This window comes from Podarcis cretensis (genome assembly GCF_951804945.1).
Source record: "Podarcis cretensis genome assembly, chromosome: 11".
NCBI lineage: Eukaryota > Metazoa > Chordata > Lepidosauria > Squamata > Lacertidae > Podarcis > Podarcis cretensis.
The window spans coordinates 43,885,639-43,913,617 of record NC_137180.1 but is presented as its reverse complement, the minus strand read 5'-3'; the positions used below and the strand labels follow the sequence as shown (position 1 = coordinate 43,913,617).

Here is a 27,979-nt window from a genome sequence, read left to right as displayed (position 1 = left end):
CCTTCAAGGTCTAATAATTCCTTATTGTATAATTTTATCCATTCTTTTAACCAGCAAAGACATGCTGCTTCATAATATAGTTTCATATCTGGCAGGGCGAAGCCTCCTCTTTCTTTTACATCTGTTAATAACATATATTTTATTCTTGGCTTCTTGCCCTGCCAGATATACCTTGAAATCACTTTTTGCCACTCTTTGAAAATCCCTATCCCCTTTATAATGGGGATAGTCTGAAATAAAAATAACATCATTGGAAGCACACTCATCTTTATCGTGGAAATTCTACCCCAAAAGGACAGTTTCATTCTGCCCCACACCTCTAGATCTTTCTTTATTTCCTTCCAAACTGGTACATAATTATTCTGGAACAGGTCAATATTTTGGGGTGTTAACCAAATCCCCAAATATTTTACTTTTTCCACAACCTCTATCTCTGTCTGTTGTTGCATTATTTCTATCTTATTTTGTTCCATATTTTTAGCAATTATTTTAGTCTTTTTCTTATTCAGTCTAAATCCTGCCATTTTTCCAAATTGTTCTATTTCCTCCAAGACTTCTTTTACACTTTCCAGTGGTTCTTCAATTGTTATAACCAGATCAGTTAAAATTAGTTTTATTTTGGTTTTTATTCATGTACCAAATGAGTGGCATCTGTGTTTCCAAGACAATGTTGTTGCAGGAGACTGATATAGTGAAATCACCTGTCCTTGTCCGGACATAATGTCAGGTAACTTTTTTCTCCAAGTTGAGTTCCTCAATGTGTACTATCTATCCTTTTGAACATTTTCATTTCAGATCTGTGTTTCAAATTCTGTTTATCTACAATATCTTTAGTTTAGGGTACAAACACAATTATTTTTAGATATTTATAAATATAACATAGTAAAGGTCACTTGCCCTGTTTCCTGTGTTGAATAAAATTGTCTCTAGACAGGAAAAGTTATGCAACATAGAAAAGAGCTTGATTTTTCTATCTCTTTTTCCCTGTCAATATGTCACAAAATAAATATTTCATAGCACTTCCTAGGCATGTAGTGGCTTGTCTGTACAAATTTAACTGTGGAAAATTAATGCAATTAATTCTAGGAAAATTAGCAGGATTTAAAAACTGCCAGATAAGTAGTAAATGTGTATATTGTTATGGGGGGGGTGTTTGGTTTGTTTGTTTTGTTCATTTTATGAGATGTATTTTGTGTTTTCATTTTATACTTTAATGGTGGAAGCGGCCCTGTGGTGTTAGGATCAAACAAACAAACAAAAGCAATAGAGAAACGGACTGGTGTTCTTTGATTGAAATAAATTCCATACATTGTACAGTGTACCCCACCCTCTCTGAATGTAACTTCTTTGGATGTAAATCCCACTGGATGTTTCCAGGTCTTGAAGGTTTTGATTCAGCTGATAGCTATATTTATTTATGGAGAAACACACAGCATAATGTATTTAGCAGCGATCTTGGTTTCCTGGGTATTGACAGCAGTCAGTCAACTCCTGTGGTCCTGATCAGCTGCAGCTAGAGGCGAACACCATAAATCACCTACAAAAACACTGCGGTCCAGGGACCACCAACCATCATCACTTATGTCTTGTTTTTATACAGAGTGTAAATCCATGAACTATGACTTTCACTCACTTGTTTAAAGTGGAAACTGCATCTCCTCAGTTTGAAGAGCAGTAGTTTTGAGGTTACCCCACGCAGCGTTTGAAGGCTGAGCACCAGTTGCATGTTGCGATTGGCAGTCAGACCTTTGCAACTGGATGGAGATGTCCAGGGGCTGCCCTTGGCACCTGGCATCTCCACCTGCCTGGCTGCAGTCATCTGGTCTGCTGGGCACAGCGGCAGCAAAAGACACGCCTCTTTTTCTGCAGCACAACCCTTGGCAAACATCTAATTCGTCCAGCTGCGCAGCAGCAAAAGATACACCATTTTTTACTGCCACTCTGCTGGATGAATCCGATGTTTGGCAGGGTAGAGCAGTAGCAAAAGACGTGTCTTTTGTTGCTGCACTACCCTGCTGACCCCCAGATTCGCCTGGCAGCATTTTTAAATTTCTTTTTATTTCTTTTTCTGCGGGGCTGCCTGGTCTGGTAGCAGAGCAGCAAAAAAAGGTGCCTAGACATTTTGTCCTAAATCCCAGGAGCCACATGGCTCCTGGCATTCCCATCCCATTTTCTAACACTGATAATATTAACAGCCTTGTACAGATGTTATTGGCAAAGAATGGAACTTGAAGGCATGCTGAAGATTGGCTGTGCTTGCCTTTTGAGAATATTTGATCAAAAATGTAATAGAACCACATTTAGCTTGCACAGACGGGCTGCATTCTCCCTGAAGCAGCAGGTGCATAGCATGCGGGTAGTTCTGATCCTCACTTGTCACTCTCATTAGATTTACAGATGGCCACAGTGGCAGGAAGTGCTTTTTGGTAGCTTTGGCTAGTTAGCCAGTTATTTGGCCTTTTCTGGAGACAGTGGTCCTAGTGTCAGTAACTCATCCTGTAGTAGAGTATGACTAACTTGTGGCCCTCCAGAGGTTGAACTTGCAACTCCTGTCAGGCCCAACAACATTTGGAGGGCCACAGATTAGCGGTCACCTCTGCCTTGGTTACCTTCAGATAGTGCTGTATTGCTGCAATGTAGGGATGCTAAAAACAGTTCTATAAGGTTCAGTGAGTGCAAAAATGGCTCTGCCAAATTATTGTCTAGGTTTCAGCAGTTGGAGTATGCATCTAAACTGATTTTGTTTCCATGCTTGATTTGTGCCTTAAAGCCCTAAACAGCTTAAGAGCAGGCTATTTCAGAAAGTATCTGCCCTCACACCTACCTGCCTGATCCTTAAGGTTGGCTGTGTGACTCTGCTTTCTGCCCTGTTCTTATGTGAGATATGATAGCATCATGTCATAATATGCTATTACCCCATTTTTCTTGTGATTCTTATTATGTCCAAACTTTTTAGAAGAGAATGTACCACTTGCCTGAAATTCTGGCTTTATCTTGTTTGCTTCACATTGGGAGCCATTCAAATATATTTTCTTTAGCTTTCTGGAGTTCACAAGGCAACATGTGAGACACTCTTAGCTATTTTCTCCTAATGGAACTTTGTGAGTAGCCTTAAAGTTCATTTTCAAAGTTCGCTTTGCCTTGTTAAAATATCGCACATCTGGGTAAGCCTGATTTCTAGTCATTATTAAGAATGATGTGTTATAACCAAGATAAAATACTAGTTAAGTTTGCATGCTTGAAAGTGCTCTCAATTAATCACCACAGTTTAAAGTATAAGCTACTAGAAAGCTAATATTGAGGAAGTAAACTATTTTTTGCTGTTTGAAGGTTAGCATCTTGTAGGAGTAGGACATATTGTCTTTCAAACTTGTTCAAGTTACAGTCAGACCAAATAGCTGACTTTCAAAAATTATGATGCTCATGTAGTGGTGGAATCTATGCCAGCAAGGCAGCTACGGCACCTCATAAACTCAAAATATAATTTGCATTTGGAAGTCTGCTTGCTTTGTAAATTATGTAACTGCTTCAGAGACAATTCAAAACTTAAAAGGAGTCTGGTTTTTAAATTCTGTCCGTAGTAAACTTGCTGATCTGATGTTTCCCAAAGAGGAGTGGGATGGAAGTGAAATAGATGGACATTTATAATGCTCTGTCTTGCTTTTTAAGGTAAACAATAAAACATAATGAGCTGTACAGGTATCTTGAGTACAAAGTGGCATACAGTAAATTAATAAAAACAATAGACAATAAAAAAGATGAAGTCTCGAGCTTCATCTTAAAAAAAAAGTGTGTGCTTGGAATCTTGCATCAACCTCTTGCTTTTTTACTTTGCTTCCAGTTATTTAATGAATATTGATAACTACAGTTGAAGACAATGGGTTGGATCCAAGAACCTTGAGACGGAAAAGAGCTGCCACCGCTTTCCTCACATGCTTGAGCAAGAATTTGCATAGTGATATGAGAGGTTAATTCTGTAGCAGTTCTGTTTCCTTCTGCCTACACAAGAGGCTATGCAACCTCTTTGAATTTAGTTGGATTTTCTTGCACAGCGTTCCCATTGCAAAATGTCAGTCCTTTTGTCCAGCGCAAGGACAACTTTTGGATCCAGCCCAGTGTTGGCCTAATGTACTAACTGAACCATAGAAATGACTTGAATCATTTTTCTGGGACAGATCTTTAGAAGTCAGTTACAGTGGGTATTTGTAGATAAATGTGTACATCAGAGAAATGTTGAACAGGGCCTAGGCATTAATTCAGAATCTGTGTCTTAACTAGTCTCAGGAGTGTTCTTTCATTTATGATCCTGCCTTGAAACTTCCACTGCAGTTTGAATTGTTTGGAAAGGGACTAATGAGTTTAAGTCCTCTGATGCTTCATTGAGGTTCAGAGTTCCAGAGGAGTCGCAGTAGCTTTGCATTTTTTTCCTGTTTGTTCGTGACAAACCAGCTACTGTACTTGCATAGAGTAGTACAGTCCTTGCCACTGGCAGTCTCTGTGTGACAGAGAGCCTGTAGGCTGACATAAAGTGCAGCCTGTTGTGAACTGCTAAGTGAGAGTCTGCCAAAAACTCAGTAGACAGAACTAATTGGGGGGTGGCGGGAGGTGGGTGGATTTTTGAGCCCTCATTTCTCTCCCCTTTTTTTACAAGATGGATATTGTTAAAGTAACTTGTTTATGTAAGATTTGTCTGCCTCTATTTTCTCATTGCATGAATCATTTTTTAACTTCAAGTCTTGCACTGCAGGTCACTGAACACTTCCACATGGCGGCTGGCACAGGACCAAGCTCAAGACACGCAACTCATCACAGTTGATGAAAAATTGGTAAGGGCTTTCTGCTGCGTATGCTGCCTTGAGGGTTGTTTCTGTGCAACAGGTATTCAGTCCTCCATAGTGTACTGGGAAAAGAGTGTAACTGCCGAGTAAAAGGCCTTTCTTGACTAAAATGGGTACCTTGGTAAATCATAAAAGTCATAAAATAGGATAGGATAGAAGAGTTGGAAGGGATCCTGAGGATCATCTAGTCCAACCTCCTGCAATGCAGGAATATGTCTTCAGGAATAAAAAGTGTGTACCGAGATATGCAAGAGTTTAAAATACAAAACTATGCATCTTGACTACATTCATGTTGACTAAATTGTGGTTAGGAAGCAGTAAAAAACATTTTTAATGTGACATATTGGAATCTGCCCACTTCCCTGTTATACATGAATGATTTACAAACACTTCTTAAAATTAACTGTTGGGTTGTCTCATTTTATCGCAATACAGTTTAAAGAAGCCGTGTAAATTAATTGTAAGCTGTGTTCATACACCCTGTTTTAAATATGCATGAAGGATTGCAATTAGAAACAACTGTGTAGCATTCTTTTGCTAATCATTACCAGATCATAATTTTGGCAGCCTTTAAGTTCTAACATATTGCAGCGTGTGGTCCATCACTAGTACAGTGATGCAACCTGATATTTATGCTTACATTATACAATGGCCTGACCTTTGTTGTAAAGCATCCAAGACTCCTAGTGGGAATGTCATAGTTAAAAGAATAGTTTTCATTGACAATTGTATCATGTTTGATTTTTGGAGATGGAAAATGGTCATAGAACCCCTAAGAATACATAAGTTGTAGTGTGCTTACCTTTGAACATTGCGAGAACGTACCTCCTTGAAAGCAAATGGCAGTGGCTGAACAAGTGCTTGGGAAAACTTGCAGTGCTACCTTAATTAAACAGGGTGGTTATTGAAGGATGTATCCAGCCCCTCTTAGCAAGTGCAGAGCTGCATTCTGGGGGGATTCCCAGCTCATCTATGCATTCAGGAGCATTTCAGGGTATCAGGGTGGGGATCAGTTGTGCTCCCCCTTTTCAATAATGCCATTACAATTAATATTAAATAAAACGCAACTTTCCGATTGACTTCTTCAGTGACATTATCTAGCAATATGAAGAACAATTCTTGGTGCAGATTTTGTTGAAATGCTTGGTCATTGTGTGGGAGCACACTTAAATTCAACTGCACTTTTTTGTATTCTTTAAATATAGCAGAATATTTTATATGTAAGACAGCCTGTGTAAGTTAAGTTCATCTTACAGGTAAAATGCACTCTGTGTTAACCCTAGATACAGATTCTGCATAGTCTGCATATTTTTACAGGTATTTTTTGTTAAATGAATAGTTTCCCCCCTAAAATAATAATACTTGTTATCAATCAATCCTTGTAAAGCTTGTAAAGCTATTGGGGGGGGGGGATTCTCCAAGCTTCTTAGAATTAAATATGCCTGTTCTAATTTACCCCTTGCCCTCCCTAGCCTATTTGAACTTCTAGTCACTTACAAGGATCATTTGAAGTACGGCTAGACTAGTCTTCACTGAATTTAGAAATGTGGACCCTGAATGAATTAACGATCTATAAGATCATTACAAAAAGTTCAGTTTGTGCTTCTGTGGCATACTGAACTTTTGATGTTTGATGATGAAAAATAAATTAATGCAATCCAGTTTTAAGAAGTCTTAATGTCAACACCCACAGCAATGAGCCACAAATTTGCATCGTGTCCATTTAATGTGATAAAATTTAATAACCCAAACTCTGGTTACTCGTATATACTTTGAGACTGACTCTGTAACTTCCTTAACTTCAATCAGAATTATTGAAATTTGAATGGACAACCCTGCAAATTTCTTCCTCTCTTGCCGCTAGTCTTCTAGCTCAGTGGAGCAGCTTTAATATTATTTCACACAACCCCAACCTCTCAGCGGTGCGAGATTCTAGGAGTTCCAGCCACTCACCCAGGGTCCCTGTTTCCTTTTGGAAATGAGGCACAGTAAAGACTCTGGTGTCTTTATGATATATGGTTTATTTACACATATATACAAGCTGAGCCCCTGTGTTGGAGGGGCTCTCACCATTGCACTCCAAGAGGGTCTGGTCTCTCCCATAGCTGCAGCCTTAGATTCAAACAGAAATCAAATATAACTCTAAAACATGGGTCTGACCCTCTCTCCAGCTTGCTGCATTTTACCATCTGCAGTATCACTGCAAAAACTCCATTCTAAAATCTCCATTCCACTCTTCAAAAACTCTTCTTTTCGTCTTCTACCTGACTCAGAGCTGAAGGAGGGGCCTCTCCCATCTGTCTGCTTTTAATGGTCCATCTCCCAAGGCGATTACTTCTTCAGGAAGCCAGCCTGGCTTATATTTTAACATTTGCTGGGTCCAGGGGTTAAGAGCACCCACAAACTCGAGCACCCACCAACTTATAACTATATCTATATCCTTCTATCCATCCATCCATAGAGACAGACACACGGTTCATAATACTGGTTAATCATGAGTTTTTCTGGCAAAGGGGCTGCCTTTATTTCCTCACCTTTTATTGCTGAAATGGGATACTATGGAATAATTTGACTGCATCATGTTCAGTGGAGTTGACCTTTAAATGTGTTTCTTAAATTTGAATGCCCTTATGGTGACATTGATAAAGTCTGCAAAAGAAATAGGCAAAATATTGTAGTGATTCCTAGACTGGGAGACAGAATGTGGACATTTGCAGAGGATAATTTATGTGGGTGATACGTACTCGGCTTAAATGAGACATGAAGAAGCCCTCAATATAGCAGAATAAATACTTTCAAAAAGATTCCTCGCTTAGCCTTGCCACAGATGTTTTTCCTACATCTAAACAGTCAGATCTAAAGCATGGGTCCTTCTGTAGCATCCTGAGTTTGTGGCCTAACAGCAACACCAGGTGTACCATCCATGGGTTGAATTCCAAAGGTCTGGAGTTTATCCTGAGGAGCTGATATCTATAGCTTGCCAGCTGATCTTGGCTGACATTATAAAATTCAGGGTGAGAGGTGGCCCCTCTAGGCTTTGTCTATGTTGGGAAATTGCCCTGTTGCTGACGTGAGATGTCAGCAGTGGTCTCCCTTAGTGAAACTTAAAATGATTTAACTTCTACCATATGAAACAAAATTGGTTCCAGTACTATTATAGAAATCCTGTTTCTCCTTTTATAAAGTTGTGTGTGTCACATATAGTTCTCTTAAACTTCAGTAATCTCTGCGGTGTTTCTGCATGAGCCCTCGTGCCTGTTAGTCCACTCACATTCTGATTTGTTGAGTTGTAAGTATTGCTCTTCCAGATCACTTTGCAGCTCAAAATCAGGAAAATATAAAAGTAGCTGTCCTAATTTGTCTGTATGCTATAGCAAGAAATGCTTAATCCACAGTACTATTCACAGTACTTAATCCACAGTACTATTGTTAATTAAATAATAATAATAATACTAGTGGCAAGTTGTTGCTGGCAAGGTTGGCATAATAATAATAATAAATACTGCAACTCTGATTGTGGGATTCCTGGTCAAAATGAGTCAACTTCCTAAAGATTTCCAGGTTGGTATAAGATGCCATTTGTCCCCATTCCAGTTGGGCTTTGTATATTGGAAAGAATAGGAGAAACTTATCCTAAACCGGCAGACTTCATTCAGGACAAAGGAGTAGCAGGAATCTTCCTACCCTCCCTCCTCTCCCATAGAGTTGAAGGGACCAATGTTAGTCATAATGAACTGTAGAGATGTAAATGGGGTAGAATTTAAAGGAGCTTTAGAGATATCTTATACTTTTAATGTCCTCAGTGTGGTTCGTAGCCATACTTCTCACATTGAGAGTCTGGCTGCTCCTAAGAGAGGTACCCTGGGGGTAATGTAAAGTAGACTCATCCCTGGCCCAAAAGACACGGACTGGAGTAGAAAGTATTGTTTCATTCTCTCCCAGTCAGGGGTCATGTGCCCACCCACTTCTTCAAGTAGTAGTAGTGAGGGACCAGCAATGCAACCCTTTATTTTTCATGGTCTGTTTTGTTTCTGCAGGGAACCTGAAAGCATCTCTGTGATCCCTGTCTGCTCCTTTGATCTGCTTGACCTCAGACTGGAGATAACTGAATGCTGCCAGCTGAGCTGTTTGTCTTTACTTTGTGCTGGTTACGCTTGGAGGCCCAAATAATTCTTTTGAGTTAGGGGTGGCTCTCTGTGACACAGTTTTAAGACCTCTTGTAGATAATGCTATGGATACTTCAGTATCTGTTCTGGAGCTTAGTGATACTGAAAATTGTGGTCATTGTTGTAAGGTTGACTTGTGGATTTCGTGATCAGTTCTTGAACTGATAACACAATAGTCCCAGTGCAATCTTATGTGTGTCTACTCAGAAGAAAGTCTCATTTAGTTCCATAGAACATAGTCCAAGCAAGTGTGTATTTCTGCACGTAAGTGAATTAGAAGAGTAAATATTCACTGTGGGTATCTGTAGTCAGACTTTTACCACATACCCATTAACCTAGGGGGCATGCTACAACCCCCAGATTGCTAGCCATGATATCAGTATTGTTTTTCAAGAACTCTGTATGATTATGAGTTAGTAGAACACCAGCCAGTAACAGAAGAACTCAGTAAAATTAGAAAATACAGGTTGGTGTTTTGAGGGAGCTGGAGGTCTGCTTAGCTGAAGATTTGAAGCATTCAAAATACATAGTTTGAATTATACATTTCATTTCTAAATTTCTTTTAACATTGACTTTCTAGCTGTCACTTCAGAATTGCTGGTAATATAAGGCATTGTACAATATTTTGTATTCAGTTAGAACATTTGTTACTGCCAATACCTCAAGCAGTATGTTTAACAGTCTGATGTACTAATGGCCTAAAATTGATTCTTACATTTAACTCAGTACTTCTGTATTTCAAGAGTGTGTTTCATTCCTGTTATAGGATTTACTGTGGTTAGGGGACATCATTGGGTCTTAAAAATGAATGCAAATGAAAACTGGCATAGATAAAGATGGTCCATCTTGGATTGGGAAAGTAGGCTAATGGTCTGGTCTGATCTGGTATGTTTGTTAGTAATGAGCAGATTAATGAATTGCAGTTAGGAATTAAATATAGTAAGAGCTACCTGAAAATGGAGAATACAGGAGCAAAGGAGAACATTTCCACAGAGTTCCTAAAAAAATCTTTTAAGACTGGTAAGAAAGCTGAATGTTTAGTTGACAGACAGAATAGCACACTATGGTTCTTAAGCTGAAACAGGACTTGTAGTGCTAGACAGATTTACATATTCCCTGGTATGTTAGGAATGCCGCAAGATTTATCTTATTTTAGTAAATGCATGTCTTACCTTTCCACCTGGGGACACCCTTGGCAACTAACAATATAAAATACCAAAAAATTACACTCAAGTAAAACTTTTAAAAAACATTTACAAATGAATAGTTGAATAGCAGATAAGTACCAAAACACACCAGCCAGTTAAGTTTTTTTAAAAAATTCTGCCAAAAGAGGCAGAAGAGGGCAAAACATGAATCTTCCTTGGTAGTAAAGGTAAAGGGACCCCTGACCATTAGCTCCAGTCACGGACGACGGGTTGCGGCGCTCATCTCGCTTTATTGGCCAAGGGAGCCGGCGTACAGTCATGTGGCCAGCATGACTAAGCCGCTTCTGGAGAACCAGAAGCAGCACACGGAAATGCCGTTTACCTTCCCACCTATTTATCTACTTGCATTTTGACGTGCTTTCGAACTGCTAGGTTGGCAGGAGCAGACACCGAGCAACAGAGGGTTCCACAACTTGGTGCAGCTCCAGAGCAGTCTCTTTAAGACTTACCCCACAAATGTGCCTCTAATAAAGAAACCACCTCTACTAATCCATCAAGTGTCCTGACCACAAATGATTTAAGCCTTTAAAAGTAATAGTTAGCACTTTGACTTGAGTCTAGAAATGAATCAGTAACCATCTGGAACCACAAAGGATGGGCATCTTATGTTAGGTTTCCCTGTAAATGGCACTGATAGCTTAGATTAAGTTTCGACATAGGGAATGTGTTGTGATTATGCAACTCTCCCTGGGGATCTTATTGAGCGATAGCATAGAAATATCCATAATGATTTTTTGATATATATATTTTTTGCAAATAAGCTCCCAAAATGTTAGTAACCCTCCTGTGTATATGAGATAGAGAGACGGGGTCTGCCAAACTACTCACCAGGAAGAATAGTTAACCTGGGCAAGTAGCCTGATGAGAAACTACAGGTCTGAGTTGTTGAGACAAGAAGTATTGGCTTACTCTTTAAAAATACCATCCAACGACATCTTTTCGTTCATGCAAGGACTTCCACTTCAGTGGAACTTCTCCTTCCACAGCATCCCCCATCCCCTGATCTGTTTGGGGTTTTAGATTGCGGGGGTGGAAAAGGAGGGGGAGATTGCAGGCAGAAGTCCTTGGGCGAGCAGAATGACTTCGTTGGACATGACTCTTTGCTAGGAATGTCTTGGATAAATCAAAGGTCTTGGTTTTATAATGAGCTGCCATTATGAGTTTGGAATAAATTAAAAAGAACCGAGCTGAAAGGCATCCCTTGTAATCTTTTATAGACATAACATGTCCTATAGCATACTTTGGATGAAATGTGGTTTAACTCTTGCTTGTCCTCTGTCGTGAGATGTATGAGAAGGACTGGGTTCGTGTTTCATATTCAGCAGATGAAGTAGGCTGGAGGAAAAATCCATGTTTAAAAGGCAGGGCCTAAACATATTTCAGGCTGCTGTATTTGCATTTTTGTTATTGGAGATACCTTCCCTAATCTAAACATAACCTTGTCTTTCCTGGCTCATGAAAACCTAATTCCTAAACACATATCAGTAGGCTTCTGGCACAAGCAAGCGATTTTGCCGCAATTACTGAAATATCCTCTCAAATGAATTGTTCAGTGCTTCCTAACTATGCTGAAAACTCCATTTGTGGGAACAATGTGCCAGCAATGTACAAGCATTGTACAAGCATCCTAGAGGCAGCCAATTCTTCTGTACAGAGATTCCCCAGAGTGCCTTCCCCACAGGACTGGCTCAGGCCTTATCTGCAGTTTACAGTGGTACCTCGGGTTAAGTACTTAATTCGTCCCGGAGGTCCGTTCTTAACCTGAAGCACCATTTTAGCTAATGGGGCCTCCTGCTGCTGCTGCACCGCCGGATTTCTGTTCTCATCCTGAAGCCAAGTTCTTAACCCGAGGTACTACTTCTGGGTTAGCGGAGTCTGTAACCTGAAGCGTATGTAACTCGAGGTACCACTGTATTCTGTGCTCCAAGACTTGTGGTTTGCCCCATTTAGCTGCTGAAGACTTGTTTCACTCTCTCGTCTCCATCCAAATATATTCTTACAGCTAGTTCCAGTTCAAAGCATAGTTGAAGGACCGCTGTATCTTGGACACAGGCATTGGAAGGATTATAACTGCCATGTGACCAAAGCTTTCTGTTTAAACTGAAGGTTAATGTCACTGACAGGAGGAAACTTTTCTTCTTTGACCTTAACAATATAGGAACTCGTTTGTTTGTTTTTCATACACTCACAAAAATTTGTTGAAGAGAAATCTGGAAAAATTGCAGTGTTGCTTAAGATAGCTGTCAAATATCCTGAATTCTTGGCACCATTCTTACTGATAGGATAGCATTCTTCCTTTCCTGACCAGTTGACAGAATCATTATATGACGACTTGCATTTACTCTGGCAAATTTTATTTCAAGTGTCTTATGACCACATGAGGCCCAGTTATCTGAGCAGCACTCCGACTCTGAAGCTCAGTGCTTTTGAGTATTCCCCACTAGAATTTAATTGTTCCTCGGCATCTATCAATCAGTCCTAACTTTTTGCTAGAATCAACTCTCTTAATAGGTTGCAGTGCCACATTGTCAACATACAACCATAGAAGCTGCCTTATGCATTGAGTCAGTCCGCTGATCTATCTAGCTCAGTATTGTCTCTATCAGTGGGACCCACCTTTAATCCAAACATCCATTTCGGGAACGGTTTTCTAGTTTTAAAATCATGTATTTATGTTGCAGTTGTACTGCTGTTACAACCCACTTTAGATAAGGCTTCAGCCTGGTAGTGGGCCCTTATCCACCAGTTCTGGACCAATGATCTACATTGACTGACGGCAACTTTCCATGGTTTCAGATAAGATCTTTCCCAGAAAATACAAGGAATTTAATCTGGGATTTTCTGCATGTACAACATGTTCTGCATGTTGTGCAACCAAGATATAATTCCTAGGGAGCTATGGTTAGCAGAGCCCACGCTCCACAAATCCTCATCCATTCTTCATGTATTTTTCAACCTACCCCAATGAAATTGCAGTTTTTATTATATGGAGGTGTTTTCTAGGGAAAATATGGAGGCTTTCTTACTTTATTTGCTGGTTGCTTGATATGCTGTGTCCTATTAGTACACTGTTCCTTGGACTAAAGGACATAACCATTCTTTTTGTTTACTGCAACATTAATGCTTTCTATTTCAAACATTTGTTTTGCCCTCCCACCCATCTTTTCCAAGGGTAATTAAGGAACCTCAGAAGCAAATCCAAGACATGCCTAAATAACTTGGCATGGGGCTCCAATGCCATACTTCTTAGTACACTGCGGTCCTTACTACTTGAAATTCTTACAAGAGCTGTAAAACTATGCTTAATTAATTATATAGTTCTTGATTTTAAACATGTTCATGCACATTAATTTGGAGAAGAAAAGTAACTATTACATGAAACTGTTTTCCTTGTAATCTGTGTAGAAATTAAAGTAAATTTTTACATTTTTTAAGTTTCTAGAAAGTTTCATTTATGTGAAAGGTGGAGTTCTACAGGAAAGGGCAGTCTTTCTTGTCACACTTATTTCAGCTGTCTAAAGCTTAAGCTATAAGCACAGAGTGCACAGAATATGTTAAAATCCCAATGTAGTCCTTTTTTGTGTCTGGTGTTACACCTTGTCTCAAATGCTGGCTGCACTTTCTCTGCTTATCATTACTGGTTTAATTTGATGAATTTCAAGTAGCCCTGATGTTTAGGCACATCAGATTTGTAGCTGCAATTGCATTGCTGGAAAAGTTAGTATATATGGGGTCTGCAGACTTTTTTGGGGTGGCTTTAAACTACATCTCCCTAGAGGTTGGTGAGGTTTTCCTCTTTTGAAGTTATTTGAACACAATTTGTTGATTGAATTAGTTTTTTAAGGGGGGTGGGAGAGAGATTTGCATCCTTGAAAAGTGAAGGAAAAGAAAGTTGTTAAGACAAAAGTAGCTATTTATCTGTATGTTCATTTCTAGTGGAAGGTGATATCACTGGTTAGTATTTAGCACTGGCACTATAAACTGGTTCAGTTTTAGATATAGAGAAACTTTTAGCAGTATTTACTAGACAAAATAACTCCAAACTGGCTTTAAAAGCAGAGATAACTAGAGCATCATCTGTTTGAATTGTACCCTATTGCCACAGAACCCATGTTAGCTGTGGAGTCTTGTTTTGTGTATATGGTGGCATTGTTATGAAAAGAAATTCCAGATTAATTAGATGGGAGACAAGCTTCAGACTTAAAGACAATGGAAATGTACAATTAATTTATTGTCTGTTTTGACTGTTCACATTTAACGTTTAGCGCAATTTATCTAACTTTATTTCAGTCCTTCTTTTCCAGAATGCTTAACTTTCAGTTTCTTTTGCATTCTTCCATCACTAATTGTGCTCATGATTATCACTTTGAAGTCTGCCATGTTGAAAGTGATAATCAAAGCCACAATTAGTGGTGGCAGATTCAACTCCGCAAGTAGTGTATGTGAAGCAAGGGAGTAGAAAATAGAAGCCATTTGTAAATGGGCAGACCTCTGCAAACACTGAGGTGCCTTGTCTTCTATTCCGGAGAGCTTACTAATTGATTATCGGCTGTCATTTAGCAACCTTGGTGGTGAAGGTACATTTTAAAATAGCATTTGATTGCTAGAAAGTGCAGTAATATGCCACATGATTTTTCTGTTCAAGAACCCTTGCAAATGAGCCTTGGGGCTAGTACAGGCAAACCATTACCCTTAAACTTTTTGAGACGGTGTGCATTTCTGTAATAGAACCATATAGCTTGCAGTCCCCCCACTCCAAATGAATGCTCCAACACAGCCCTTTAAAAATAAATGAATAGGATTTTGAGAACAGAGGTCACGGTAACATAGTACATGCATATTTATATTTATATAAGTATATTCAATTTTTAAAAGATTGATAATTCATTGCAATTCATTGCCTGCCAATTAATTCCCTCTTTAATTGGAATAGTGTATCTCAATTCAGCCCCCAGTGCTTGCTGCCACTTGCTTTTCTAAGTAATTACTGTTTGATTTAGCATTTGTTAGTGTTAGCAAGCTCAGCTGGCTGGCTAGTGATACAGAGCTTTCTGTAAAATGTCTGCAGGCAACAAGTTCTCCGCCAGTCGACAGACTGTAGCAGTGGCAGATCTAGCAACGAAATCAATATATTTATCCTTGTTTGTAAAAGGGTTTTATGGTCTTCCAAAAGAGAGGCTTTACATGAGAGATGCTCAATTCCCATGATGGCATTGGATCATTATTTGCTAGCTTTTCAAGTATTTTTGTGGGTCAGCAACAGCTCGTTTTGAATTACTAACCTGACAAAATACTTTTTTTGTGATGGTAGCTACATTTAGTTTTCAGATTAAGGGACTGGTGGATCTGGCTTTCATTCTTCAGTTTCTTTTCACTTTGGTACATGGCTGTGCTATCTCTGCTAGGTTGCAGGAGCGTCTGAGATTGGGGGTTATACAATTTTTCTAACATCTCAAGTGTCTGTTTTGTCTGCTCAGAGGGCATTCTTGTGCAGAGATTTCAACGCTTTAGTCTGGAGCACTGGGTCAAAGGATATGTCTCTTTAGAAGGCAGATGGGAGACCTTTTTATTCATGAAGTAGCATTTCACTTTACATCAAAGAATAGTAGGTTTTCAGACCTCATTATGATGGAAGTTCAGTGCAGCCCTTTAAGAAGATATGCAACATATTCAATCTGTTTTAGATGCTTTGGGAGACACTTGTCATAGTAACTTTGCAAGGTTTCAAATTTGCTATCCATAACCACTCCAATCCAGCATTAGTTTAATGCTCACAGAAGATTTCTGTGCATTCATTCCCTGTAGTATCAGGAACCACACATGTAATTTCTGAAATCAGAACCATATAAACAGTGCAAAATAGCTTTCTTGGGGTGGTTGGGCAGGAGAAGGCATGCTACAAGACTGAATCCAGCCCCTTCCCCTGTTCTGAGGAGGTGACAATTCTCGTACCTTCCATACAAGTGGCTGAGATTGTCATTGTCAATAATAAATGTCCCTTTAGCACTCCTTTTAAAGAAAAGCCTTTTGTTTTACAATTAATTCCAGAAATAACACAGAATTCTAATTGTTGGGGTCTCTTAATAAGAGCAATTCCATAACAACTCCCTGAGGTGGCAGAATTCCCTATCCTTGTTGAACACCCCTCCAATATCTTATTGAATTTTTCTATTAAAGATTCTTAAGCTTCCCTGCAGAAGTTTTTCATTAATTAGCTACCTACAGTTAGAGCTTCCTCTGAACTAATCTAGTGTCTCATTGCAACCAGCTACAAACTAAATGTGCTCATTGAGCCTTCCCTCTAATATTATATATTTCATTATTATTATTTTTGAAATTATGAATTTTACATATTTGGATTCAAATAAACTGGATCCTGTCTGGTTTATTTGAATCCACCTTAAAATATGGGTTCAAGCATACAACCAGAAAGATAACAAAGTGCTGCAGCTTCTTATGGAAGGCCGGGGGCAATGGCTTCCTGTGATATTTCAGGTCAGCTTTTCCCAACCTCAGTTACCGTTGGACTACAATTCCCAACATTCCATACTGGCTGAGGCTGATGAGAGTTGTAGTCCAAGATTGGGAAGGCTACTTTAGGTCATATGTGATCATGCTTCAGCTGGTCTATAGTATTACCTCTTTAATGTGCCCCCACAGGTCTGTAATATGTCAGGGGTGTTGCATAGGAAGCATATAAGCCCTCTTGCCTTTCTGTGGGGCTGTTTCGCCTACAAAGCAGCTGACACGGCCAGGCTGAGTTCAGCATTAGGAGGAGTGTCTGGAGGGGCAATGCAACCAGACACATTCCTTTCCCCCCTGCTACTAGAGATCTGTGTGGCAAGAAGAAGGATGTTGGGGTTTGCCAGTGCAAGGGGAAAATCTGTGTGGGTTTTGTTCAATACATTTTTTAATTCAGATTTGCTTCCCTAAGAGAGTTGAAATCTTGCCACAATTTGGAAAAGACCTCCTTAATTTGGATTGGCTTTTGCTGAATTTGGAAAGTTATTTATTGTTTATTTTTGTTACTATATTAAACAATAGAGAGAGAAAACCTCTAAGTTGTTTGCATAAACACAACAAAAGACGACTTCTACAACAAAGAGGTTCCTGTTTCTGTTTTGTAATCGGGGCAAGGGAAAATTTAAAATAAATGTTAACAAATGTATTGGGTATTTACAGTTGCTGAGAGGAGAAACTGGGGGGGGGGGACCAGAGTACTTCTGGTATATAATAAATGTGAGTTAGGAAAACAGGCTTCTAGTAGTAGTGTTTAATGGGGACTTGAAAGTTCTAGGCATTAATTAACAAAACAAAGTGAAAGTTTAAACTGTTAATAGCTGTGACATCCCTAAAGCATAGCAGTGCAGAATGCTAACACTAACAGTTCTCTATTGTGTACTATTTTAACAGGGTAACTGTGTCAGTTCTTCCTAGCTCCCCTACCTGCTGTCTTTGGAAATAATCTTCATTACTTGGTGCTTGTTTTTCCGCCTTTCATTAACAATGCCTATCACAGCATGAAAGTGCAACATCTCTCATTACTCAAAACGGGGAAGAGTGGGGGGGGGAATGTATTGACTAGCAGAGGTTGGGGGCACAGCATCTAATACTTCTACTTCCTAAAATATTTCATATTACTGCTTGCAAGTTAACGTAAGAGGACCTTCTAAGCCACTGCAGAGGCTGCTCTAGAGTAGCCTTCAGTAACCTCCATGTGTTTTAGGCTAGCTGGAGTTAATAGGAGTTGTAGTCCAAAATGTCTGAAAGGCTCCAGGTTAGTGCAGGCTGTTCTAGACCCAAAATCTTTGCCCACACTGTTTACTCTGTGGCAGATGTGTAGTTGTGTTCAGCTCAACCTTGTGTTTATTGATAATGCTTGAAATTGGCATGTTGGACCCCTTTCCTATTTCCTAAACTGCCCTAGCCTCTTGCATGTGAACATTTAAAAGCTCTATGTGTGCCTTTGTGGCCTGTCTTCCCACACAGTTACACATTAGTGGGAGAACCTGCCTTTAATTCTGTGGTTAAGTCTGTGTCCAGGGCAGCTGTCTACCAGCTCCATCTGGTGTGCCAATGGAGACCCTACCTGCTTGCACACTGTCTTACCAGAGTGGTACATGCTCCGGATATCTCCCACTTGGATTACTGCAATGCGCTCTACGTGGGGCTACCTTTGAAGGTGATTTGGAAACTAACAGAAACTACTCTGTGGCTACTAGAGTGGCGACTGGAAGCAGCCACCAGAACCATATAACACCGGTCCTAAAATATCTATATTGGCTCATAGTATGTTTCCGAGCACAGTTCAAAGTGTTGGTGTTGACCTTTAAAGCCCTAAATGGCCCCGACTCTGTATACCTGAAGGAGCATCTCCACCAACTACACTACTTTCCAAATACATTTGAAGGCAGCCAAATGTATACTGGGAATTTTTTAATGTTTGATGTTTCATTATGTTTTTATATTCTATTAGAAGCTCCCCAGAGTGGCTGGGGCAACCCAGTCAGATGGGCAAGTGGGGTATAAATAATATAGTAGTAGTAGTAGTAGTAGTAGTAGTAGTAGTTATTTTTTTAAAAAAAACACATTTCAATAGCTTTTAATTGAGTTGGGGAGACACTGTTTTTGAGACCAAAGCTTTTACAGAAAGATGTCTATGTCCAAGAAATAAGCTCAGTAAAATCCATAACTCTTCCCACCCCCCTTTATACAACCCTTTATATCTTCAGGCATGCTTTACCTCTGCAATGATCACAGGTTCATCAATCACTTTAGCCATGTTTAGGTATAATCCTGCATGATCAGAATACTAAATTTTGGGGAGAGCCTCCATGAGCACAGCAGACTCTGCAACCCCAGCGCATGGAGGGCAATCGGAATTTGACAAAGTGGGTGAAGCTAGCTAGCATGTCCATTCTCTCCCCATTTCACCATTCTAATTATAAAAAGAGAACAACACCTCAATAGTTGCTCCATGCATCTCAGGATGACACTCCAATGCACTGTTCTCATGATCGTACCAAAGCTAGAACTTGCTCTGACATCACTACGGAAGAACAATATAAGACAATATAAGTTATGAGAATGATAGAGAATATTATTGCAGGGGGTTGGACTAGATGACCCCAGACCCCCTTCCTATTCTACAGTTCTATGATTCATTGTCAGCTTTGTGGAGGCCATTGATAGCTGTGTTTTTGATCAACAGTGTAAATGGTATGCTATACAGTGGAGTCAAAAGAAATCCTGTGCAACTCCCCTTAGCTGCTCTATAGTCATAGTTTCTTCTTTTTTAACCATTATTTCCTGATTTTTAAAGCAGAAAATAATGCTCATTGTGGCACAGAATGGCAGCAGCAAGGTAGCAGTGGCAAACTGCCAGAATCTGCAACTGAGCATATTTGGTGGGAAATTGCTCATGGTTGGCCTTTCTCAGGTTTGTGTAGCATGGTGCTTCTTTTTGGGAAGATGAAAATTCAGAAATCTATCTTTTTGCCTGCATGTCTAGTCTGACAGTTCCTTTTGTGTTGAACCTCGCTGCTGGTTTTCTTGTGTTTTGTCTGAAAAACTGTCAAGCACAGCAATGCATATACTTAAAGCCTGTGTGTGTGTTTGTAGTGGATGAAAAATTTGGGTGTCTGCCTGCAGAGCAAGCAATTTTGTTCCTTTCTTTCTGTGGTAGGGGTATAACTCACAATTTCCAAACACCTCATTCTCTTGATGAAATTGTATGGAAGGGTTTAATGTGCACAGGTAGTTAGAAATATTTGTTGGCAGGATCTTAGTGTACCTGTGGATAAATACAGCAGTGGTGATTTTTTTTATTTTTAAAGAAATCTCTTAAGCACCAAATATTTCAGGGGTTACCAGGGCTTAGACTTTTTCTCTGTTTTTGTTATAGTTGCAGGGGAGGGAGAAGACTATGAGGGACACAAAAGCAAACATTACTGTTTCACTAATTAGTTATATGAAACAAGCAAAAGAGAAGTAAAGTAGTCTTGGTTGGATAGTCCCTCTCCCTCAAAAATTTTTTAATGCAACTAATGCTTGTGTTGGTGTCATGCTGGGTTGTTAACCTTATAGATTATTCTTACTGATAGTATGGATACTATCTTACTGATAGTATGGCTAAAACAAAAGAGCTTACAGGCACATCTCTTCAATCTCAGATCAAGTGACATCTCTTGGATACCTGAAATTGAGCATTAAAGAGCAAAGAGCTGTTTTTCCTGGGAGAAAGCAGTGGGGCCAGAGGAAGTGTGAATAAGCCCTAGTGTGTTATGCTTTTATGATGCATTATTGAAACACCATAGGTATTCACAAAAAGGGGGAAGGAAGTAATTTGCAAATCATCCCTGAAAATGGGGGGCTGATCCCCTCTGTCAGAAATTCTCTTTTTGCTTTCTTTGGTTCCTTCTGCTGTTTTTTCTTTAGGGAAAATTCAGCGACAACTCTTGTTGGGTTGTCATCAAGATGGGATCTCAGGTCTCTAATATTTTGCCCCTCTGGTGAACACGGGATAGGCAAAGGAGAAGTAAGTTGATAGCAAATCTTCAGCCATATTTTGCATTCTCCTTTGTGCTCATTTGCATATATGGGTGAGACTTGGACTGGATTGTCATGAATATGAAAACTATGAGTAGGAACTGTGGTAGAGCTCGCTTGTGTTAATTGCTCTTTAATATTCTCCCCTTCCTTGATGCTGTTCCCTCAGTACTTTTGTGTGTCAGGGAAGCCATTGCATTGCAAATGGTTCAGGTAGGATGCTATTTCTGGGCAGATCAGTGCCCAGTGATGCACGAAAGCTTGGTGTTTCGTTCCCTCCTGGTCATCTCCAGGTGCCTGTGGGGAAATACAAGCATGAGCTGGGTTATAAATAGATACAGTAACCAGGCCAGCAGCAATGTTAGTGATTGACAGAATTTTTTCCACCACAGTATTTATGGAAACCACTGCTAACAATATCTTTGTACAGCATGCTGACATTTCTCCCAAAGATTCCCTATTGGGAGATAGACAGAAGGGATCAAATTACTGTATGAATGTCTATGTAGCAAAAATTCTATGTACCCAGAATTACTGTATGAATGTCTATGTAGCAAAAAGACAAGCGTTTGGGTATAGTAATTTCTTGAAGGCTAATGCGCTTCTCCACTGCTTGTGCTGTTTGAATCTATTAGTTACATACCTGCTCATGTTAAGTGTTTATTCTACAGACTTCCCTTCCTCAAACCTCATCCCAGAAGACAATAGGGAAAAGCATTGAGAAATGAAACAGTTTCACCCTCAAAAAGCCACACAAACAATTTTCAGGAGCAATACATAGAGGCAGACACTGCAGTTGTCTGCAGTTGTCCCAGTCGTATGTTTTTCAACTCCATGCTCTTGAACTTTGTTTTTAAACTTTCAGTGCTTGTCCTGGCACAGTCTGTTTTAACCAACTCCGTTGCAACATCTTAGTGGTCTATTTAAAATATGAGGCATGCTAGCAAATTAGTCTAAACTTATCTAAAGTAGCGATACCATCTCTTCAGTCCCTATCTTTATATATAAAATAGTATAAACTGTGGAGGTTAAGTAGGTTGGGCAACCGGAAGTAATTACTAAGTCCAGTGTGGTTTAATAAAGGCAGAGGCTAATTATTCAGTTTTTTATTTAAGTGAAATGGTGCCAGAAAGGAGGCTCCTGCAGAGCAGCTGCACTCCTTCAGTGTTACCCTAATTTACCACAGACACAACTGTCACAAACAGAACTTTTAAACTTGATATAATGGAAGTTAGGGGGCTTTTGTCTGGAGTGCATGCAGAAGAACCCTTTTATACAAATCAACCGGCAGATGATGGACAATGATGAAAATTTGATTCTTTGAAGTCATAATGGTCATTGAAATGTGTGAAATTCTGGCATTGAAAAGAGGGCAACTAGCAAGGCTCTGAATCTTGGGTGGCTGCTGGAAGCTTGCTGGGAGGTTTTCTGCATTTTGACATCAACTTCCCATTGCTTGTTCCCGGCTTCCTTTTATTTAGAGAGGAGGAAAATGTTAAACAGTAGATATTTGCTCTCATGGGTTCTGTACAATCTCTTGTGGTCATATTTGTGTGCTCTGTCGTTATGCAGATGTGAAATTGTTATATGTTCCTGATTTTGTGAAACAAAAACTGCTGATGCCCAAAGGTTGTGGGGTAGGAGGGTGGGTTTGCTATTGTTTCTTCTCTGTGGCCATATCATTGTCTAGAAGCTTACATTACTAATTTTCCCCATAACAAGGTGGCTGAAGTAATACAATTACTTTCAGAAATGAAGCAGAACACTAACGATGAAACTTCTTCCATGATTTTGGAGGGAGTGATCTAATTTAAAAGTAGCCCGCTTCTTCTGCTTTGAGTGAAAATTGAAGGTTAGAACCCTAGAAATTGGTTTCCTGTTGTTGTTGTTTTACAGTTGTGTTATGAGGTATTTCGTTATTAAAATTCCTCTCTTTGTTCCCTGTTCTTAAAAGCGCCTCTCTTATATCACTCCACCTGAAAACCTGCCTCAATATGGAAAGAATCATCTACCATGCCAAACAGAATTCTAGTTCATTATATATACAAAGCACCAGTTTTTTGTTTTCTATATTTTGAAGAAACACACACCCCAACATAATATCAAAGAAATCCCACAGGTGCTCTCCTGTCAGCATTTGAAAATGAATGGACACAGAAAGCTTGGAATTGTTAAGCACAATACTGCTAAATATACAAAAAGGTATTTTTTTAAAATAAATTAAAAAACCCAACTCTTTCCCAACATCTTTGTTTCAGAAAGTTGGTTCACAGGTAGTTTTCACTGAGAACTTGAACTCGGAACAAAGCACTGGAGACACAGTAGAGAGTTGGACTTAGTTCTTTTCAAGTATTATATTGTTTTTAATGGCGTCTTGAAGCGGGAGCTTTAGCCCATTGAAATGTCGCTAAAAGGACAGGTTCTTCTGTCAGTAGCTGAAGCTGTGTGGATGAAATGATCACAATAGAGTGTTGTAATGCATTTTCAAAGTGTGAGAAATCAGTTTGTCTAGACTGAGAGTTCGCCTACAGGGAATAGGAATTTTAGAGCTTCTGTGCTCTTTAGGTGTCAAGTATTTGAGAGATGCCAAGCCTTTATTCCATATCTTTGGCAACAGCTCAGCAATGCTACAGTACCTTACATGTCTAGTGCAAGCAAAAACAGCAATTCTGTGTCAGGACAACTCAGGGCTTCACAATCCAGAAACTCATTGTCCTAAACAACTGTCTGTTCAATTGCCAGCTTTAAACTGGGGGAGGGAGGAGTGTGTATGTGGGGAGAGGGGAGGGGAGATATCAATAAACAATTGCTGTATTCCCAGAAGGCATGGAAACTTTGGCTGTAATGAATCAAAAGTACAACGAGCTAGCAGCATCATGCAGCTATTTTAAATTATTAAAGCAGGCCCTGTTTTTCTTCTTGCTCTGAAAAAGAGGCTTTCAGAAGGATAAATCCCTTGCCACCACTAAAGGTTTTTTTTTCTCTTTAGTTGCAGCCAGTCAAATACCATGGTATCTACGGCTTGACTTTTTCACGTTAGACTAGACCTTTTTCTTCATTAGAAGTAATTTTTAAGCATAACAAATCTTCCAAGGGCAGCATAGTCCTATTGTAAAGCTATACAGTAGTTTTAAAATAACTACAGTAAAGGCCCTGCAGTGGATTGGCTTGATGGGGGTGAGGCAAAGAGAGACTTGATGCTGTGCACCTAGGACATAGTGTAGCTTTCTTTAGTGTTTAACTTCCAGTAGTGAAGAAGCCCTCATCTCTGATGTGCTGCTTTTCAGTAGAAATATCCCCTTCTTGTGACCTACTTTCCCCATCCATTTCTGGGGAGAGGAGAGACTGGATTCTATCCTTCTCCACCGAGTCACTAAGGAGATTCCTCTCCAGAGTTCCCTTGGCTTCTTTTGTAAGTCCGGCTACTGCAGACAGCAGTTGGCCTCTATCTAGAGCACATCTTCCATGTACTCGGGACCAACAAGAGATGCTATTTGGGGTGGCAGGGGACGATTCGCTGTTGCTCAGAACTGGGGAAGGAGAAAAGTTATGATTACTATGTCTTATGAGAATATAAAGGACAAAAATGTGATTGCATTCAGTGGTGACCTAATTCTAATAGAAAACACTTCTGCTTGTGCAAGAATATCAATTCCGATCTACCCACTGCAGTTTCCTGCTCCCCACAGGCCTGCTGTTAAGAGCTGGGTGACTCTCTGGAGTAGCATGTAGTATTTTGGTATAGGGCTGAAGAAGATAAGAATGGAGACTTGCCATGGACAAGCACTTTCTGCTAGCATGAAGCCACTGTTGACTACAACCCACAGATTATAATCCAAAACTCCATGTGTACCAGGTCTGTACTTTCACTTTTGACATGAGGAAAGCACCTGGGAAGAACACCTGGTATAGTGGTAGTCTAAAGACCAATGCATGTTTAGCAACCATGGTAAACAGGAGGCCTCTATGACATGCTTTTCCCATAGAGATGGTGAGTCACGTATAATCGTATCTTCTCACTTATATCTGACAATGTAAAACAGAGATTTACCTGTTCAAGTATCTTACAAAATATGACACACTTTGTGGGAGGATTCCCCTACCTGCAAGTGTTTGCAAAAAAAAAGAAGCAGCCATGATTTGTGTACTGCAGAAGCTAACACAGAAAATTCCTTAAAAACCTGCTATTTTTTGCAAATTTGAGAGTGTGGGACGCAGGTGGCGCTGTGGGTTAAAGCCTCAGCGCCTAGGACTTGCCGATCGAAAGGTCGGCGGTTCGAATCCCTGCGGCGGGGTGCGCTCCCGCTGCTCCCGCGCCTGCCAACCTAGCAGTTCGAAAGCACCTACGGGTGCAAGTAGATAAATAGGGACCGCTTACCAGCGGGAAGGTAAACGGCGTTTCCGTGTGCGGCTCTGGCTCTGGCCAGAGCAGCGATGTCACGCTGGCCACGTGACCCGGAAGTGTCTCCGGACAGCGCTGGCCCCTGGCCTCTTAAGTGAGATGGGCGCACAACCCCAGAGTCTGTCAAGACTGGCCCGTACGGGCAGGGGTACCTTTACCTTTACCTTTTTAAGCTTATAATACTATCATGCTTCTTAGTGTCTCCACATGCAAATGAGGTGGGTGCAGGAACAAGCCTAGGGAAACTGATGAGATATATCAAACTAAATCATTTAGTTTTGTGGAACTGGGGAGGAAAGCGTACAATGTTGCAGGAGGGGGGGAATCGGGGGAGCCAAAAATCGGGAGAAACTGAGCTGCATGGACCCTTGGAGGATTCTGGGGATGAGCAGACAGCAGTTGAAGCCTCTGTGCAAGCGCAAAGAAGGGAGAGGTAACACTGGAGTCGGGACAAAAGTGAGCAATTGGCTTAGCCTCAAAATACATTTGGAGGTGGGACTGGCTGAATAGAATGCAAGCAGTGAAGCAAGTTTATTCTGCTTAGCACTGGTACACTGTGGGGAGGGGGCGGTAGAAAAGAGAGTATGAGTGGAATGTGAGCTGTGAAGCAAGCATTCCACCCAGACAACTCCAGGAGCTATGTTCCATGTGAGCCAGGCTCTCATCCCTAATATTTTCTTCTTAAAAAAAGATACAAGGACATCAGGACTATGCATTTTCACACTTCTGGAACAGTTGTGGTCCTGAAGTCCTTGCACGTGTTTTGGGTGGTATGGAAAAAAAAGAGGAAAATACGATAGTGTGTGCAGGGGGGCAGCAAGTGGGCTGGGAGTCATCTGTGAGTTTGAACAAATATTAGCAAATAGGGAAGGTGGGAGCTGATTGGCAGGGAGAACATATTTTGCAAAGCTATAGCTGACCGCTCACAAAAGAAATAGATTTTGCAAAAAAAGTGTTGGGGAGTTTCTGACACTGGGGAATTTTTTTTGAGTGATAGCTAGCTAAGACATACACAAGAGTAGACTCATTGAAATCAATCCACTTAAGTTCGCTTGTTTCAGTGGATTGATCATGACTTAGTTGGCTACCACCTCTTGTACAGTGGTACCTCGGATTACATACGCTTCAGGTTACATACGCTTCAGGTTACAGACTCCACTAACCTAGAAATAGTGCTTCAGGTTAAGAACTTTGCTTCAGGATGACAACAGAAATCGTGCTCCGGTAGCGCAGCAGCAGCAGGAGGCCCCATTAGCTAAAGTGGTGCTTCAGGTTAAGAACAGTTTCAGGTTAAGAACGGACCTTCGGAACAAATTAAGTATTTAATCTGAGGTACCACTGTATATAGTATGGAAAACCACAGAGCGATAAAAGAAGTGCTTCATGGAGAAGTGCAAGAGAGAATAAATAAATGCAAACAAATAGGCAGAGTTACTTTTTGGGATGCTGCATTTTTACATTGGAAATAAATTAAGGGGTGGTGGTTGTGGGGTGCTTTATGCTGCCTCTGCCAGTGCCCTCAGTAGTCATGTGTGTGTCCCCTGCTGCTGCTGCTGCTGCTGCTGCTGCTGCTGCCATCTGTGTGTTCAGTGGTCATGGGGCTCTTCATGCACACTGGTCCTCTATACACAAGGGGCATCCTGATCCATTCTAGAGATGGTACAGCCCCTTTTCACATGTGCCAAACATGGCTGCCAGGGCTCTGCCATATAGCCCCTGCAACTCTCTCTTTGATTCTTTAAATAATTCAATATTACTGGGGTAGGGAAATAGATGCGCAAAATATGGCTGCAGAGGATCGTCTCCCCCACCTGCTCTGCATTTATAAGTAACACTGAACATCACTGAACAGTGCTCCCTTACTTGATGAGCACGTAGAACAGCTATGGGGAACCTCTGGCCCTCTAGATGCTGCTGAACTGCAACTGCCATCATCCTTGGCCACGCTTGCTCAGGCTGCTGGGCATTACAGTCCAGCAACATCTGGAGGGCCAAAGGTTCCCCACACCTGATGCAGAGGACCCAAAAGCAAGCTTGCAGGTTGTAGTAGGGCACCCCTGGAGCCAGCAAACTCCCAACATGTGCTTGCAAGGGCAAGGGCCATGTTGTCTTCCCCAACAGCTGAGCTCCCAACATAGATGGTCAGTAGGAGAAATGGAAACTATGCTGAGGAAGGGAAGAGATTGTTTCCTTGATCTTGGCCCAGTGTGATGTAGTCAGCAACCACTCTTGATGGCTTTGTGCTGCTTGAAAGGGGAAAGAAAAGCCGAGAGACCAAAACCCAGGATCTCTCTCACTTAAGACCATGCATATACCCTGCGCACTGAGCTGTCGCACTTGGTGGAGGAGATTGGGATATTCTTTCTGGCTCTCGCTTTTCCATCCAAAATACTTGTTGCCTCCAGGCCACCCAAATAGTGTGCTTTTGCTCGTGCCTTCCTGGTCTTCCGTTGATCTTCTGCCTTTTTCCCAAAGAGCTGGGCAGCTCATGCTGAAGCCTCCTGTAAGCTTTGTTGTAAAGAGCATTTTTTCTTATTTCATAAAATTTATGTGCCACTTGGTTGTTAAAAAAATCCCAAAACCCTCTTGTGTACAAATACACCACCCCATCTCTGTCTCTCTAACAAAAAGAGAGACTTGAATCGTATCATTTGAATATATGTGACACACCCTCAAACCAGTAAAAATGAGTTTTGCATTTTTATTCTTCCTTAATATCTTCTACTTCGTTTTTCATGTTTGTTTGGTTTTTTAAAAAATGCCTCACCTTTTGGAAGTTAATGAGAACTGGATTCCTTTTAGTCGGTGACCTATAAA

At 40.5% G+C, this 27,979-nt stretch overlaps 1 protein-coding gene across 2 annotated transcripts in view; it reads left to right on the top strand.

The window, feature by feature from the left end:
• NDUFS4 (NADH:ubiquinone oxidoreductase subunit S4) overlaps positions 1-27,979 on the top strand; it is a 48,662-nt gene that overhangs the window by 8,730 nt on the left and 11,953 nt on the right. For both annotated transcript variants that reach the window (XM_079995158.1, XM_079995159.1), the window contains exon 2: positions 4,748-4,826. In XM_079995158.1, the coding sequence (XP_079851284.1) occupies positions 4,748-4,826 (79 nt within the window). The remainder of the gene's footprint in view (positions 1-4,747; positions 4,827-27,979) is intronic.